Source organism: Entelurus aequoreus, linkage group LG07 (genome assembly GCF_033978785.1).
Source record: "Entelurus aequoreus isolate RoL-2023_Sb linkage group LG07, RoL_Eaeq_v1.1, whole genome shotgun sequence".
NCBI classification, from domain to species: Eukaryota; Metazoa; Chordata; class Actinopteri; order Syngnathiformes; family Syngnathidae; genus Entelurus; species Entelurus aequoreus.
The window spans coordinates 1,476,658-1,489,671 of record NC_084737.1 but is presented as its reverse complement, the minus strand read 5'-3'; the positions used below and the strand labels follow the sequence as shown (position 1 = coordinate 1,489,671).

The 13,014-nt window shown below is 41.0% G+C and overlaps 1 protein-coding gene across 4 annotated transcripts in view; it reads left to right on the top strand.

The window, feature by feature from the left end:
- Positions 1 to 13,014, top strand: part of LOC133653263 (plexin-A1-like) — a 684,271-nt gene that overhangs the window by 507,771 nt on the left and 163,486 nt on the right. For all 4 annotated transcript variants that reach the window (XM_062052348.1, XM_062052349.1, XM_062052350.1 and 1 more), the window contains exon 10: positions 195 to 395. In XM_062052348.1, coding sequence (XP_061908332.1) covers positions 195 to 395 — 201 coding nt within the window. The remainder of the gene's footprint in view (positions 1 to 194; positions 396 to 13,014) is intronic.

The following is a 13,014-nucleotide window of genomic DNA, read 5'->3' as shown; positions in this document are numbered from 1 at the left end:
CACTTAGCGTTTGTATTATCTCCTAAGAAAATGGTGGCTGCTCCTTTAACCTTTACGTGCACGTCAATAAACGTAGATGTTGCATCTGTATTCCAAAGTCACAATAGCGAGCATTCCTCCCGGTGCATCGTATCCACCTTCTTGCCTTTCCGGTCACATCTCAACCTCTCTGCTCTTAATTTTCTTATCTGCAGGAGTGTCCTCAAATCCTGCCCTCCACTCAGATCTATATCCCCGCCGGAGTTATGAGGCCAATCACGCTGCTGGCTCAGAACCTGCCTCAGCCGCAATCCGGACAGAGGAACTACGAGTGCATGTTTCACATCCAAGGCAACACGCTCAGCGTCCCGGCCCTGAGGTTCAACAGCAGCAGCATCCAGTGCCAGAAGATCATAGTAAGCACCACACACTCACATCAGATGCAGCCACAGCCCTCAGAGCTGGGTAAGTAACATGGGGACATCTTTCAGGGCTAAACTTATTATGGGCCTGCTGCAATGCCAGCAAACTGGCATAGGAACCCCCACATATGTCATACCATCAGAAAGGTCTCCTTTGCGATGATGGTGGGAATCTAAATTGGGAACATTTTGTGTTACCATGGCAACGCTGTTCACGGATAAATAAATAAAAGGGCCAATTGATTAGGTACGGCGCTTTGGTCTAATACGAGACAAACCAGCCAATGAACCCCCACATATGTTATACCGTCGGATAGGTCTACTTTCTGCCAATGGACGTATTTTAAATTGGGAACATTTGTGTTACCATGGCAACGCTATTCACGAATAAATAAATAAAAGGGCCAATTGATTAGGTACAGCTCTTTGGTCTAATACGAGACAAACCAGCCAATGAACCCCCACATATGTTATACCATCGGATAGGTCTACTTTCTGCCAATGGACGTATTTTAAATTGGGAACATTTGTGTTACCATGGCAACGCTATTCACGAATAAATAAATAAAAGGGCCAATTGATTAGGTACAGCTCTTTGGTCTAATACGAGACAAACCAGCCAATGAACCCCCACATATGTTATACCGTCGGATCGGTCTACTTTCTGCCTATGCACATGTTTTAAATTGGGAATATTTCGTGTTACCTTGGCAACGCTATTCACGAATAAATCGAAAAATGGGCCAATTGAATAGGTACGGCGCTTTGGTCTAGTACGCGACGAACCAGCCAACGAACCCCCACATATGTTATACCGTCGGATAGGTCTACTTTCTGCCTCTGCACGTGTTTTAAATTGGGAACATTTCGTGTTACCCTGGCAACGCTCTTCACGAATAAATAAAAAAATGGGCCGATTGATTAGGTACGGCACTTTGGTCTAATATGCGACAAACCAGCCAACGAACCCCCACATATGTTATACCGTCGGATAGGTCTACTTTCTGCCTATGGATGTGTTTTAAATTGGGAACATTTTGTGTTACCATTGCAACGCTATTCACGAATAAAAAAAAAAAATGGGCCAATTGATTAGGTATGGCACTTTGGTCTAATACAAGACGAACCAGCCAGCGAACCCCCACATATGTTATACCGTCGGATAGGTCTACTTTCTGCCTATGGACGTGTTTTAAATTGGGAACATTTCGTGTTACCATGGCAACGCTATTCACGAATAAATAAAAAAATGGGCCGATTGATTAGGTACGGCACGTTGGTCTAATACGTCGAGACAAACCAGCCAACGAACCCCCACATATGTTATACCGTCATATAGGTCTACTTTCTGCCTATGGACGTGTTTTAAATTGGGAACATTTCAAGTTTCAATGGTGACGCTATTTAAGATTTAACAAAAATTGCGCCAATTCTTTTGGCAAAAATGGGCCAATTGAATGGTTACGCCTATTTTGTCTAATACGAGACAAACCGGCCAACATAGCCCCACACATGTTATACTGTCGGAAAGGTCTCATTCCCCCTGATGGGCGTATTATAAATTGGGAACATTTTGTGTTACCATGGCAACTCTATTCACGGATAAATCAAAAAAATGGCCAATTGATTAGGTACGGCGTTTTGGTCTTAATACGTGACGAACCAGCCAACGAACCCCCACATATTTTATACCGTCGGATAGGTCTAATTTCTGCCTATGGACGTGTTTTAAATTGGGAACATTTCAAGTTTCAATGGCGACGCTATTCATGATTTAAGAAAAATTGCACCAATTTTTTGAGCAAAAATGGGCAATTGAATGGGTACGCCTATTTTTGTCTAATACGAGACGAACCAGCCAACGAACCCCCACATATGTTATACCGTCGGATAGGTCTACTTTCTGCCTATGGACGTGTTTTAAATTGGGAACATTTCATGTTACCATGGCAACGCTATTCACGAATAAATAAATAAAATGGGCCAATTTATTAGGTACGGCGCTTTGGTCTTAATACGCGACGAAACTGGTAAAGGAACCCCCACGTATGTTATACTACTTTCTGCCTATGGACGTATTTTAAATTGGGAATATTTTGTGTTACCATGGCAACGCTATTCACGAATAAATAAATAAATGGGCCAGTTGATTAGGTACGGCCCTTTGGTGTAATACGAGACGAACCAGCCAACGAACCCCCACATATGTTATACCGTCGGATAGGTCTACTTTCTGCCTATGCACGTGTTTTATATTGGGAACATTTCGTGTTACCATGGCAACGCTATTCATGAATACATTTAAAAAAATGGGCCAATTGATTAGGTACAGCGTTTTGGTCTTAATACGTGACGAACCAGCCAACGAACCCCCACATATTTTATACCGTTGGATAGGTCTACTTTCTGCCTATGGACGTATTTTAAATTGGGAACATTTCATGTTACCATGGCAACGCTATTCAGGAATAAATAAATAAAATGGGTCTATTTATTAGGTGCGGGGCTTTGGTCTAATACGAGTCGAACCAGCCAACGAACCCCCACATATGTAATACCGTCGGATAGGTCTACTTTCTGTCTATGGACGTATTTTAAATTGGGAACATTTCAAGTTTCAATGATGACTCTATTCATGATTTAACAAAAATTGCACCAATTTGTTTTGCAAAAATGGGCCAATTAAATGGGTATGCCTATTTTGTCTAATACGAGACGATCCGGCCAACGTAGTCCCACACATGTTATACTGTCGGAAAGGTCTCGTTTGCCCCGATGGGCGTATTCTAAATTGGGAACATTTCATGTTACCATGGTAACGCTATTCACGAATAAATCAAAAAATGGGTCAATTGGTTAGGTATGGCGCGTTGGTCTAATACGAGACGAACCAGCCAACGAACCCCCACATATGGTATACCGTCGGATAGGTCTACTTTCTGCCTATGGACGTATTTTAAATTGGGAACATTTCAAGTTTCAATGGCGACGCTATTCATGATTCAACAAAAATTGCGCCAATTTGTTTCGCAAAAATGGGCCGATTGAATGAGTACGCCTATTTTGTCTAATACGAGACGATCCGGCCAACGTAGCCCCGCACGTTATACCGTCGAAAAGGTCTCGTTCGCCCCGATGGGCGTATTCTAAATTGGGAAAATTTCATGTTACCATGGTAACGCTATTCACGAATAAATCAAAAAATGGGCCAATTGGTTAGGTATGGCGCTTTGGTCTAATACGAGACGAACCAGCCAACGAACCCCCACATATGGTATACCGTCGGATAGGTCTACTTTCTGCCTATGGACGTATTTTAAATTGGGAACATTTCAAGTTTCAATGGCGACGCTATTCATGATTTAACAAAAATTGCGCCAATTTTTCACCAAAAATGGGCCAATTGAATGTTTGCATTATGGCCATCAGCGGAGGAAAATCCATAAATTAGCCGCACCGTTTTATAAGTTGCAGGGTTCAAAGCGTAGGTGAAAAGTACAAAGTTGAGACTATAAAAATGAAACCATAAAAAAGCAAAGGAAACAGAACAAATGCGGTTAAAAAAAATGCATACAGAAAGCAAGATTAAAATATAATAATGTGAAGTCTTACAAAATGTGAAAGTTAAAAGTGGTTTGTTTTTAAGTTATTCTTCGCGAGTATGTAAGAACCAAAAAAAACATGTTTTAAAACGCTCCTTTCATAACAAGTATCTCCACTGTGTGCCAAAACTGGCCTTCAAAAGCAGAACCACATCCTCGCAATGCAAGTACTAGTTGTGATGACTCCCCTGCAAAATGTCAAAACATTGCTTTGTTGACATTGTGATCTTCGTGGAAATACTGAATGTCTTTTCATCTCGCTGCACGTCAAACTGGGAGGAACGTGAAAGACTCAATAATACGACCTTGCCGCTGTGAAACATTCATTTTCTTTCAGGGAGCGTGTTCATATTTCACTCCTTTGGACATGTTTTTAAAGGCGAGTGACGCTGGCAAGTCAAATGAGGCTGATTTCAATGTGAAATATCAATTCAATACGTTGATGACTTCAAAACTTTAAGTCATTTTATTTTGCATTAAATCAGTATGTGGAATTAAATTAGGGAATGGATTAAGCAAAGAAATTAAACAATGTACTAATATGATCCTACTGCCATCTAACGTGCATAGTGCACGTTAGATGGCAATTTGTCACGTTTTTATTTAGGTAAAGCGCCTATCTACAAACCCTGTTTCCATATGAGTTGGGAAATGGTGTTAGATGTAAATATAAACGGAATACAATGATTTGAAAATCCTTTTCAAGCCATATTCAGTTGAATATGCTACAAAGACAACATATTTGATGTTCAAACTCATAAACTTTATTTTTTCTTTGCAAATAATAATTAACTTAGAATTTCATGGCTGCAACACGTGCCAAAGTAGTTGGGAAAGGGCATGTTCACCACTGTGTTACATGGCCTTTCCTTTTAACAACACTCAGTAAACGATTGGGAACTGAGGAAACTAATTGTTGAAGCTTTGAAAGTGGAATTCTTTCCCATTGTTGTTTTATGTAGAGCTTCAGTCGTTCAACAGTCCGGGGGTCTCCGCTGTCGTATTTTAGGCTTCATAATGCGCCACACATTTTCAATGGGAGACAGGTCTGGACTGCAGGCGGGCCAGGAAAGTACCCGCACTCTTTTTTTTTTACGAAGCCACGCTGTTGTAACACGTGCTTACTGCGGCTTGGCATCGTCTTGCTGAAATAAGCAGGGGCGTCCGTGAAAAAAACGGCGCTTGGATGGCAGGATATGTTGTTCCAAAACCTGTATGTACCTTTCAGCATTAACGGTGCCTTCACAGATGTGTAAGTCATACTTGGCAACCTTGAGACCTCCAATATCGGGAGGTGGGAGGGCGGGGGGGCGGCGTGGTCGGGGGAGGGGGGCGGGCGTGTTTGGGGCGGGGGGCGTGGTCAAGGGCGTGGCCAAGGGCGTGGTTAAGAGGAGAGTATATTTACAGCTAGAATTCACCAAATCAAGTATTTCACACATATATATATATATATATATATATATATATATATATATATATATATATATATATATATATATATATATATATATATATATATATATATATATATATATATATATATATATATATGTCTTAATTAGATTATCCAAAAAATAGTGCTCGATACCGTGGTAGAGCGTAATATGTATGTGTGGGGAAAAAATCACAAGACTATTTCATCTCTACAGGCCTGTTTCATGAGGGGTTTTCCTCAATCCTCAGGATTTTTTTTTATTTTTTATTTTTTTTAAATCTGAGGATTGAGGAAAACCCCTCATGAAACAGGCATGTAGAGATGAAATAGTCTTGTGATTTTTTCCCCACACATACATATATATATATATATATATATATATATATATATATATATATATATATATATATATATATATATATATATATATATATATATATATGTATGAAATACTTGACTTTCAGTGAATTCTAGCTATATATATATTTTATTTTAATTTTTTATTTTATTATACATATAAATAAAAGACATACTTGAATTTCAGTGTTCTGCAGGCTATCCAGTAGGTGGCAGTATCGTCCTGTTTAAGAGTGTCACAACATTGCTGTTTACGGCAGACGAACTGCTTTACGGTAGACTAAACGTGACTGCTGTTGTTGTGTGTTGTTACCGCGCTGGGAGGACGTTCATGAAACCGCCTACCAATAAACCCACATAAGAAACCAAGAACTCTCTCTCCTTGTTGTGCACTCTACTCTCTAAAAGCCATAGATGTTATGATGTCATTGGGCTGGGAAAGCGGACGTGAGAACGGCTGTCCCCACTCAGGTCCGCATTGAGCTGGAGGGGGCGTGGCCTCCAGCTCCGGCTGAATACCGGGAGTTTGTCGGGAGAAGGGAGGTTGTCGGGAGAGGCGCTGAATACCGGGATTCTCCCGCTAAAAACGGGAGGGTTGGCAAGTATGGTGTAAGTTACCCATGCCTTGGGACATCCAAATGCTTAAAACCAGGCTTAAAAACAATGAATTAATTACACGTGCAACATGTGGTCCGTATATTTATTCGCATGCATTTCTTTGTCGTTTCACATACTTTGAGTTCTAACCTGGTGAAAAAGAAGCCTAAACGCCTCAAAGCGACGAAGCCCGGCTATCAGTCATCTGTCAGCAGGAAGTCGGCTTCCAACAAATGAACTTCTTTAACCGTTTTGAGAGCTTTTGGCCACAGGGGCTTCTTGTTGAAATGCCACTCTCTCCTCATTCCCATCTCAGCCTTCAGTCAAACTGTCAGGCCTAACAAGCAACGACGGGGCCCGACTTCCAGGCTGGCTTCAAGTTCATTTCCAGGGCTCCAATCAGGAAGCAGACAGGAGGCACTTAAAACCGCACCAATTATGACTTATTTAAGGTGATTTATTAACTTATCGCTGAAAGTGAGCCGGCATCTGTCCTTTCTTGGGGGTGTTACGCTCCCGTCGAGGGGCTGCAGGTCTTTGTTCTGGTTTACTGTACTCCCACTGGGAACTGCAACAACATTTTGTGGATTAACTTCAAATTATGGCCCCCTTAGGTCTCTAAATTCAGGTTTAATGTCCCATAGTATCTTTTTTTTTTAAACCAATTTCAAACAAGCCTCAGAGGTTCCACAATAATGTTGTTTATTGGACAAAATCTGACCTGGATGCAGTTTACAAGTACTTTCAGAGAGTGTGTGTCACTACCTATAATACCAATGAGCTGGGTGTGTCTCCAAGAAGCGCAATTTTGCACTTTATCCCCTTTTTTTTTAATTTTACAGTACAATAAGCTTATTTTTCTCGCATCTAGTATTTGGTTCCTGCCCCAGCAGACACACGACATTGATACAACGTTGATTATACATACACGTCCTTTAAAACTGACATTGAAACCACGTTGCAAAATAGTTGTATTTGTAATGTCCAACGTTGGATCCACGTTGTTGGTTGGGAAATGACCACATTTCAATGGTCAGAACGACGTCAGAACCCAACATTGATTGAACGTTGTCAAAAAGCATGTTGTTTCAACGTTGTATTTGAATATTGGTCGGGAAATTACCAAAATTCAAGGGTCGGAATCCAACATTGATTACATTTCTTCAAAAAGCATGTTGTTTCAACGTTGTATTTGAATATTGGTCGGGAAATTACCAAAATTCAATGGTCAGAACAAAGTCTGAACCCAACATTGATTGAACGTTGTCAAAAAGCATGTTGTTTCAACGTTGTATTTGAATATTGTTTGGGAAATGACCAAAATTCAAGGGTCTGAACCCAACATTGATTACATTTTGTCAAAAAGCACGTTGTTTCAACATTTAATTTGAATATTGGTTGGGAAATGACCAATATTCAAAAGTCAGAACGACGTCAGAACCCAACATTGATTGAACGTTGTCAAAAAGCATGTTGTTTCAACATTGTATTTGAATATAGGTCGGGAAATTACCAAAATTCAAGGGTCAGAACCCAACATTGATTGAACGTTGTCAAAAAGCATGTTGTTTCAACGTTGTATTTGAATATTGGTCGGGAAATTACCAAAATTCAATGGTCAGAACAAAGTCTGAACCCAACATTGATTGAACGTTGTCAAAAAGCATGTTGTTTCAACGTTGTATTTGAATATTGTTTGGGAAATGACCAAAATTCAAGGGTCTGAACCCAACATTGATTACATTTTGTCAAAAAGCACGTTGTTTCAACATTTAATTTGAATATTGGTTGGGAAATGACCAATATTCAAAAGTCAGAACGACGTCAGAACCCAACATTGATTGAACGTTGTCAAAAAGCATGTTGTTTCAACATTGTATTTGAATATAGGTCGGGAAATTACCAAAATTCAAGGGTCTGAACCCAACATTGATTAAACGTTGTCAAAAAGCATGCTGTTTCAACGTTGTATTTGAATATTGGTTGGGAAATGACCAAAATTCAATGGTCAGAACAAAGTCAGAACCCAACATTGATTGAACGTTGTCAAAAAGCATGTTGTTTCAACGTTGTATTTGAATATAGGTCGGGAAATTACCAAAATTCAAGGGTCTGAACCCAACATTGATTAAACGTTGTCAAAAAGCATGCTGTTTCAACGTTGTATTTGAATATTGGTCGGGAAATGACCAAAATTCAATGGTCAGAACGACGTCAGAACCCAACATTGACTAATTGTTGTCAAAAGCAGTTGTTTCAACGTTGTATTTGAATATTGGTTGGGAAATTACCAAAATTCAATGGTCAGAACAAAGTCAGAACCCAACATTGATTAAACGTTGTCAAAAAGCATGTTGTTTCAACGTTATATTTGAATGTTGGTTGGGAATTGACCAAAATTCAACGGTCTGAACCCAACATTGATTACACTGTGTCAAAAAGCATGTTGTTTCAATGTTGTATTTGAATATTGGTTGGGAAATGACCAATATTCAAAGGTCAGAACAACGTCAGAACCCAACATTGATTACATTTTGTCAAAAAGCACGTTGTTTCAACGTTATATTTAAATATTGGTCGGGAAATCAATCAATCAATCAATCAATCAAACAATCATCGGGAAATGACCAAAATTCAAGGGTCTGAACCCAACATTGACTAAACATTGTCAAAAAGCAGTTGTTTCAACGTTGTATTTGAATATTGTTTGGAAATTACCAATATTCAAAGGTCAGAACGACGTCAGAACCCAACATTGATTAAACGTTGTCAAAAAGCATGTTGTTTCAACGTTGTATTTGAATATTGGTCGGGAAATTACCAAAATTCAAAGGTCAGAACGACGTCTGAACCCAACATTGATTAAACGTTGTCAAAAAGCATGTTGTTTCAACGTTGTATTTGAATATTGGTCGGGAAATTACCAAAATTCAAAGGTCAGAACGACGTCTGAACCCAACATTGATTAAACGTTGTCAAAAAGCATGTTGTTTCAAAGTTGTATTTGAATATTGGTCGGGAAATTACCAAAATTCAAGGGTCTGAACCTAACATTGATTAAACTTTGTCAAAAAGCACGTTGTTTCAACGTTGTATCTGCTGTGTCGTTTTGTGGGCGGTCAAACCATGAGGTGCACAAACAGGAAGTCCAAAACTAACAGAAAATAACAAAACATGATCCGGGCCACGGATCATGACAGTCTCTTATGTGTGACTGCCATCTGCTGGTCACACTTATCATTTCACCATGTACCAAACAAAATTGCTTCGAGGTCTGTAAGCACCAGCAAAATTATTCCGTACATAAGGCGCATTAAAGTTTTGAGAAAATGAAAGGATTTTAAGTGTGCCTTATAGTCCGAAAAATACAATATATATATATATAAATATATATATTGCAATATGCATTTTGTTGGCTCTACCAAACATCCCACAGTAACTTTTAGGTGTGTAGCTGAATCAGTCAATAGATTGGTTGAAAAACATGGTGAAAGGTCTCTGCAGGGGCACGGGCGGGGCTAATTGGCCATAAGTCATCGACCAATTATTTAAAGGCCTACTGAAAGCCACTACTAGCGACCACGCAGTCTGATAGTTTATATATCAATGATGAAATCTTAACATTGCAACACATGCCAATACGGCCGGGTTAACTTATAAAGGGCAATTTTAAATTTCCCGCTAAACTTCCGGTTGAAAACGTCTTTGGATGATGACGTATGCGCGTGACGTAACCAGTGAAACAGAAGTATCGGTACACCATTGAATATCAATACAAAATAGCTCTGTTTTCATCTCATAATTCCACAGTATTCTGGACATCTGTGTTGGTGAATCTTTTGCAATTTGTTTAATGAACAATGAAGACTGCAAACAAGAAAGTTGTAGGTGGGATCGGTGTATTAGCGGCGGACTACAGCAACACAACCAGGAAGACTTTGACCCGGATAGCAGACGCGCTAGCCGACGCTAGCCACCGACCGCACGGATAATCGTGGTGAAGTCCTTCGTCCTTCCGTCGCTCGCTGGAACGCAGGTGAGCACGGGTGTTGATGAGCAGATGAGGGCTGGCTGGCGTAGGTGGAGCGCTAATGTTTTTATCATAGCTCTGTGAGGTCCCGTTATACTAAGTTAGCTTCAATGGCGTCGTTAGCAACAGCATTTTTAAGCTTCGCCAAGCTGGAAAGCATTAACCGTGTAGTTACATGTCCATGGTTTAATAGTATTGTTGATCTTCTGTCTATCCTTCCAGTCAGGGGTTTATTTATTTTGTTTCTATCTGCAGTTAAGCACGATGCTATCACGTTAGCTCCGTAGCTAAAGTGTTTCGTCGATGTATTGTCGTGGAGATAAAAGTCACTGTGAATGTCCATTTAGCGTTCTCGACTCTCATTTTCAAGAGGATATAACCTCCCCCCTAGAGGGGGGAGTTTATATCCGGTCCTCTCCAAGGTTATGCGGTCCTCTCCAATGTTTCTCATAGTCATTCACATTGACGTCCCACTGGGGTGAGTTTTCCTTGCCCGTATGTGGGCTCTGTACCGAGGATGTCGTTGTGGCTTGTACAGCCCTTTGAGACACTTGTGATTTAGGGCTATATAAATAAACATTGATTGATTGATTGATTGATTGATATAGTATCCGAGGTGGTTTAAAATACAAATCCGTGATCCACAATAGAAAAAGGAGAGAGTGTGGAACCCAATGAGCCAGCTTGTACCTAAGTTACGGTCAGAGCGAAAAAAGATATGTCTTGCACTGCATTCTAGTCCTTCACTCTCACGTTCCTCATCCACAAATCTTTCATCCTCGCTCAAATTAATGGGGTAATCGTCGCTTTCTCGGTCCGAATCGTTTTAGCTGCATTGAAAACAATAGGAAAATATGAGGAGGCTATCAACTGACTACGTCACGCTACTTCCGATATAGGCAAGGCTTTTTTTTATCAGATACCAAAAGTTGCGAACTTTATCGTCAATGTTCTCTACTAAATCCTTTCAGCAAAAAGATGGCAATATCGCAAAATGATCAAGTATGACACATAGAATGGATCTGCTATCCCCGTTTAAATAAAAAAATGTCATTTCAGTAGGCCTTTAATGACTATATGTCCTCCAAAGCCACAGGGGGCGCCGTAAACGTCTATTTAGTACACAAACGCGACTTAAACCTAACCAAATCTCACCAACCCAGCGGGTCAAATTGAACGCTTCGTGTGAGCACACCCCGGAGGGTGTCTATGATTGGGGGGGGGGGGGGGGAAGCCTCCTCGTCAGGTGGGACCGTGATGGCGTCCAATTAAGGGAGCGTGGCTGAAATGATGATGAATTACAGACCGACGTAAACAAACACAGGCGGGGGAAGAGGGAGGAAAAGAAGTGTGATGGAGTCCCAGACAAAACGATGATGAGGAGGAGGAGGCGGCGGCTGAGGGAGGAAGGACAGACGGAATGAAAGATAACAAATGGAAGGACAGAAAGATGAAGTCAGCAATGAAGAGATTGCATGCAAACAGGATATTTGCTACATTCATAAAGACGCTAGTAATTAAGCGCCCCAATTATTACGTCTTTCGCAACTCAGCAGTGGCGGCGAATACGTGCATCGTCGTTCTCTGCAGTGCGTCACCCGCACCCGGGGTCTCCGCGCGCTCGACGTTCCGTAGCCCGGGTGTAATAAATCATGTAAAAGCAGCTCGCCGCTCGTTACTGACGCCGCCGCTCTGCATGATTAGGGAGAGCATCATGTGGAGAATCTGCCATATGCTTCGGACTTTATGTCGAGCTCGGCAGTCTGCAAACAACTAGTGTGAAGGTGAATGTACGTCTTCCCCCCCCCCCGGGCGTCCATGCGTGCATATCCCCCAGGTTGGATGTTTGGTGAGGGGGGGGCGGGGCTTGGACAGGGCGAGCATCCACTGCTGGCTAATTTTCGCTGTGATTTATGACGTTGCACAGACACTACCTGCTGTGATACATATACATACTCTCGCCTCCCGAGAATACCCAGCACAATGGAAACGGTGAGCAGGTTATCAATCATAATGGATATTCTATACCAGTGTTTTTCAACCACAGTCTGGTGTGCCGTGGGAGATGATCTAATTTCACCTATTTGGGTTGAAAATATTTTTTGCAAAGCAGTAATTATAGTCTGCAAATGATGTGTTGTTGTTCAGTGGTCGGTGCTGTCTAGAGCTGGGCAGAGTAACCGTGTAATACTCTTCCATATCAGTAGGTGGCAGCCAGTAGCTAATTGCTTTGTAGATGTCGGAAACAGCGGGAGGCAGTGTGCAGGTAAAAAGGTGTGTAATGCTTAAACCAGTGATTCTTAACCTGGGTTCGATCGGGGGTTCGGCAGAGCCTCCGCCGCGGAGGTCAAGACACGCCCGACTCATCGCGTAAACAAAAACTTCTCCCTGTCGGCGTATTATGGATACCCCCAAACAATGTTCCCTCTAATTTTCCACATGTGTGAGCAAACGCAAAAACTCCTTGAGCATTCATGTGGAGCCTGACTAAATAACAAGTTCAATGTTTTATTATTATAATCAAATGACAGCAGTCATTTCCATGAGATTATTTTCTAATATAAGTGTTTTGGCCCACTTACAATGACTATA